Source organism: Notechis scutatus, chromosome 10, assembly GCF_049901735.1.
Source record: "Notechis scutatus isolate UNSWTSFEM ecotype Mainland chromosome 10, rNotScu1.2, whole genome shotgun sequence".
Taxonomy (NCBI): Eukaryota; Metazoa; Chordata; class Lepidosauria; order Squamata; family Elapidae; genus Notechis; species Notechis scutatus.
The window spans coordinates 17175194-17181193 of NC_142018.1; the positions used below are offsets into that span (position 1 = coordinate 17175194).

Consider the following 6000-nt stretch of genomic DNA (forward strand, 5'->3'; position numbering starts at 1 on the left):
TCAACTCACAGATATACCATGGAACTCCCTGTCTAAGATGTCCTCAATTTTGCCTTTAAATTAAAGATTTTGCTGATGTTTAACACATTGGCTGCCTTCACATCAGGCATTCTCCTTCCCAAGCTAACACATTTTTCTAGATTTAGACAACACATTGAACTGTCAACGAACCAGATGATCATTAATTTGACTGTTTTTAAAGCCATCTAAGTGAGCAGCCACCTTGGGGCAGGGAGTTCCATCAGCTCACCCAAAGAACTGGAAGAAGTACTTCCTTTTATCTGACCAGGCTCACAACAGACTGCAAGGTTTGGTTGTGTGAGGACAAAATTATCCTAAGCCATCCATCTTTGATTTCAAGGTTTATCCCATCCTAGCATCTGTTTGCCAGCCAAATATCAAAAGATGGGCAGAAATAATGACCCTGATTTGCTAATAGTTTAGAATGGTGCTGTAAAAATACAGTCCATTTTTTTTTAAAGTGGAGTTGCACATTTATCACACCCATAAAGACAGATTTTTCATCCCTCAAATTTAGTATGGGATTTGGTAGATAGATAAGAAAGAAGAACAAATATAGCTGCATGCATACTAGAATCCTGAACAGGATCTATTGTTCATTAACAGCAAAGTTGTTGCCCCATTAAGTTTGCCCAGTCATACATTTCAAGTCCTACTGAATCCTTAAGACATTTAACTTGATTTCAAGAAGCTCGGCCCAAATTTTAAGTGTGCAACCTTAGCTTCATCTCACATTGCACTGCCCTGGAGATGGACACAGTTTGAACGCAAATCTCTGTAAAGCTGTAATCCCAGCCTAGTTCAAGGTTAATTATATTTTATGAATGAGGCAATGAACAGCTGCAGCAAGATCAAAAGCAGGAAGTGTACATACATCTCTACAAATATAGTGTGTATGTGTGTGGGGAGTGTGTGTGTTGGTGTAGGTGTAAATACGTTGGCTTCTATACAGCCAAGTGTCCCAATAGGTTTCATTCATTCATTCAAAGCTCTACAAAGGACAATTTGCAGCTGGTTCATTTACCAAAGATCAAATGCTCTGCAGAGCCATTGAAAAGGCTAAGAGAAGAAGAGGAGGATAGAAACAGATGAAGCAGGAATATTTTTTTTCTCTCTGAGGCACAAAATACAATCCAATTTTGCATAGCACAACCCCCCCCCCCTTTTTTTTAATGCCTTGTTTATGTTGCTACAGAGGAAGCGAGCATTGCAACTCAGTTTAGTTTCATTTAAAGAGCAAGGAACTGGGTCAAAAGTCCATCTTTTCTAGAGCAATACTTGGATTTCAGACTGGGTATGCGACCCAGCCATGAATTCATCCTCTTTCCCTCTTTCCTCCTCCTGTCTTCAAGCCCTCCCTTCATTGTGGTTATGGAGTCCAATTGTAGGTCTCCAATCTAACCTTGACCACTTTAAGACTTGTGGACTTCAACTCCCAGAATTCCCAAGCCAGCAATTCTGGGAGTTGAAGTCCACAGGTCTTAAAGACCACAAGTTTGAAGATCACTAGAATAGATAAAGAGAGGTAGGAGAGAGAGAGAGAGAGAGAGAGAGAGAGAGAGAGAGAGAGAGAGAGAGAGAGAGAGAGAGAGAGAGAGAGAGAGAGGATAGATAGAATAAAGAGGTAGAATGGATAGAAAGAGATAGAAAGAGATAGAATAGATAGATAGAGATAGAGATAGAGATAGAGATAGAGATAGAGATAGAGATAGAGATAGAGATAGAGATAGAGATAGAATAGAATAGAATAGAATAGAATAGAATAGAATAGAATAGAATAGAATAGAATAGAATAGAATAGAATAGAATAGAAGCAAGGGTCTTCAAACTTGGCAGCTTTAAGACTTGTGGACTTCAAACTCCCAGAATCCTTGAGCTAACATGAGTGAAGGAATTCTGGGAGTTGAAGTCCACAAGTCTTAATGTTGCCAAATTTGAAGACTACTGGACTAGAGAGCGAGAAAGAGAGAGAGAGAGAGAGAGATGATAGATAGAAGAGATAAAGAGGGGTAGAAGAGATAGAATGGATAGATAGATAGATAGATAGATAGATAGATAGATAGATAGATAGATAGATAGATAGATAGATAGATAGATAGATAGATAATAGAAAGAATAGAGCAAGGGTCTTCAAACTTGGCAGCTTTAAGACTTGTGGACTTCAACTCCCAGAATTCCTGAGCTAACATGACTGGAAGAAGAATTCTGGGAGTTGAAGTCCACCAGTCTTAAAGCTGTCAAGTTGAAGAACCCCTGCCTTAAAACGTTGGGATGGATTCCCACCACGCTGGCTATTCTTAGAGACCACGAGATGGAACTGCAGGCGTTCCAATTGTGCAATCCAAAAGGGCCCTACCTTTTGACCGACTCATTGGTGTCCTCTTCTGTAATCATCTGTGACTCCTGGCTGCTTTCGTGACCTTCTCCTTTCTTGCCCAGATCTGGGCTTCCCGTTGCTTTTGGTGTCTCCTCGGGTACCTGAAGAGGTGCAGGAAGGTTCTCCTGGGGGCAGGTAGAAGACGGCTGCTGGGCTAGAGGGATCAGGCTTGGTGCTGGCGCCAAGAGGTTGGGATGAAGAGGGCTGCTGTTCTTTTTCAGCCGGCTCCTGTCCCAGGAGTGGTTCTTCAGCCTGTTTTGAACTGAGGTCCCTCGGTGCTCATATCCTTCCTGTTGCAACCAGACTCCGGAGCTGGTGGCATTCTGAGACGGATGGCTAAACCATCTCCAGCGAAGCCTCAAAATCTGTTTCACATCAAATTCCTTTTTTCCGGAGACTGACATTTTGGCCAGCTGAAGGTTAAAGAGGAAAAAAAAAAAGGAAAGGAAAGGAAAGGCAGTCCAGAAATCAAGGACACACACACACACACACACAAAAGTGTGTTATTTTAAAAAAGGAAATAGGATCCTGTTTATCTCCTGAGTCCCACAACCTCTGGTCTCCATCCCCTCAGGGAGAAAAGCATGTCTGTCTAAGATTTGGACTTCTTGCTTCTCTGCCTTTTGCGTCCTTTTCTTCACAGCTCTTCCACAGTTCTGCCACTCTGAAGAATCTCACTCGCTATAGAGGTGGGATGAATCCATTCTACTGTGGGAGAAGATGAGGTCAGATCTTAAAACAAGCCATTCAGCTCAAGCTCCAAAGCCGGCATCTGCTGCTAGATTCTGTCCCTGTCTCTCTCGGTCTCACGCGCACACAGCCCTGTCACACGGTGCTCTCAAATATATAACCTCCCCTGCTATCATCCTAAGGGATCGTTCTCTGCAACTTCAGTGGCTTGTTGGAAAAAAACACCAGGAAAAACAAAGCAATTTGTATTTATACCACCTGGACATGCAGCTACACACACACACACACACACACACACACACACACACACAAACACAAACACACTTCTTCCTCCATAAACATTTGAAATTAGAAAGCAACCTCTTCTTTCTTTCTTTCTTTCTTTCTTTCTTTCTTTCTTTCTTTCTTTCTTTCTTTCTTTCTTTTTTGCATCAGAGTTCAAACCTTGGTTAAGCTTTACCTGCTGCTAAACTCCATCTATTTCTCCAGCTCTCTGCCTGGCTGCAACCTTGTGTGCATCTCCTCCACTCTCCAATTCTAATTTTGGCTTGTGAGGGGAAAAAAAAAAAAGGCCTCTTGAAATTTTCGAGTCAAGATGGGTTTTAATGGAAGAATGGTTTTGTGGAACTTAAATAATTTTTTTAGATTTACTAACAAGAGGCTCTCTAGAGGTTCAACTTCCCTTTAAGCCTATTCTGCAATCTAGGAACCTCTCGGTAAATTATAAAATAAGTGGGAATACATCATATAATGTTACCTTAAATGAAAGAGACAGCATTTAAAATCCATGCCATGCTTTTGCATAAAATCAATTTTTCTCTCTCTCTCTCTCTCTCTCTCTCTCTCTCCCTCTCTCTCTCTCTCTCCCTCCCTCCCTCTCTCTCTCTCTCCCCCCCTCTCTCTCTCTCTGTCACTCCCTCCTTCTCCCTCTCTCCCTCCCTCTCCCTCTTTCTCTCTCTCTCTCCAATCCCACCATCATTGAGTTTCTAGGTGTAGATTTTTACATTTACCATACAAAGTGAGGGAGGGGGAGATCTTGAAGACCCCTTCCTCTCCACCACATCCGAAGGACCATATCACTTGAAAGCATGATGCAGTTTCCTGGCTGCATGTCTATATAAACATCCTTCTCATCCCTTCTCTTAAATAAACACACATACTTCTCATCTATGGCAGGGATAAAAACATGTGGCTCTCAAGATGTTAATAAACTACAACTCCCAGCCTTCCTCATTTTAGGCCATGCAGGGCCATGAAGTTTCAGCTTGGCAATCTTCTGGAGTCCAAAAAGTGCTTTTCCCAAAAGCAACTGAACTTTCTTGGTGGAAAACACCAAGGAAGTCCAGTTGATATATTTTTTTTTGTGGGGGGGGAGCATCTTTGGGACAACCATCACCTGGATAATCTAGAATATCCACAGACATTCAGCATCCTCGAGGTTTGCAGGGTGAGCTTCCATGTATTTAGCTTGTTTGAAGGATTCCTCTTCAAGCTAGGTAACCACATCATTTGGGTTACTTGCATTATTCAGTATGATGTAGGTTGCCTTAGTGTTTGGATCAGGAACCACAAAGAAATCTCAGGGTTCTAGACTGGATTGGCCAGTCAAAAACCCTCCAAGAAGAGTCCCAAAGGTGCTTTTTCAGGAGGCAACTGGACTTTCTTGTTCTTTTCTTTTATGTACACTGAAAGCATTTGCACCAAGACAAATTCCTTGTGTGTCCAATGACACTTGGCCAATAAATAATTCTGTTCTATTCTATTCTATTCTATTCTATTCTATTCTATTCTATTCTATTCTATTCTATTCTATTCTAGTCTAGTCTAGTCTAGTCTAGTCTAGTCTAGTCTAGTCTAGCCTATGCTACTCTAACTCTACTCTACTCTACTCTACTCATCCAAGAAGCTTCTTCAATTCTGACTGGATGATGGGGAATGGAAGGATTTATATTCCTTGCAGACAGCTGGTCATTTGCATCCTTTTAGTGGGTCGTTGAGGCTACTTGGAGGTTTATCTGTGTCCTCAGGGTCGCCAGAGTAGTGTTCTTGGTTCCTGTAGTTTGCATTTTTTTTTCCCTCTGGAAATCCATTCCTACTCCCACACGATTCCAAGGGTGTCCATCCCAAATTGCATAGCTAAAAGTCTGTCAGAGGTGAAGAAGCTTCTTGGATGAGAAGTGAAACATCTTCAAAAGAAAAAAAGAAAGTTTAGTTGCCTCCTGAAAAAGCCCCTTTGGGACAACCATGACCTGGAAGACTGAGGATCTCTACAGACCTCCAAGAAGAGCATAGCATCAGTAGTTCCATATCACTGCCAAGAATGGATGAGTCTTTTGATCTTAACTCAAGCGAGAAACTGTTTTTCTTTCAAATAAATGCATCTCTGTGCTATGGAGTGTGGTGGCTGATGAGGTTAGAATGCTGGGCTGACAATCAGCAGGCTTCTGTTTGAGATCTGTTACTGTTGAGGGGTGAGGTGAGCTCCTGTCACATGCTCCAGCTCCTACTGACCCAGAAATTCCAAAGCGGGCGACTGCAAGGAGATTAATGGGTCCAAGTTCAGTGGGCAACTTCTTGGGGACATGAAGGGAGCCTTTAACTGGGCATCTCCAGGACAGTGAGTGATGTCACTGGCAAATCTCTGTGATTTGAATATGGCGGCATTTTTATGTGTAATAACCATTCTTCATACCACTTATGAGTAAAGTCCTCTTCATGAGTAGGAACACATTAATTGGCCATCATTGATCTATAACATGGATGAGAAAGAACCAAGAACTAAAATGTTTAAAACCTTCATTGGAAGAACATTGTTTCGTCCCTTGTTTTCCCATAAAAAAGCTGACACAGCTGGAGAACAAAATATTATTATTTTTGGTAGCAAGTGATTTCTTCATCGTCGGTACTTCGAC

At 41.9% G+C, this 6000-nt stretch overlaps 1 protein-coding gene across 1 annotated transcript in view; it reads right to left on the minus strand.

Moving 5' to 3' along the window:
• The window catches only part of KLHL4 (kelch like family member 4), a 38347-nt gene extending 35414 nt beyond the window's left edge, over positions 1-2933 (minus strand). Inside the window, exon 1 of the mRNA XM_087972142.1 lies at positions 2378-2933. Coding sequence (XP_087828268.1) covers positions 2378-2802 — 425 coding nt within the window. The 5' untranslated portion in view covers positions 2803-2933. The remainder of the gene's footprint in view (positions 1-2377) is intronic.
• Between the last annotated feature and the right edge of the window lie 3067 nt (positions 2934-6000).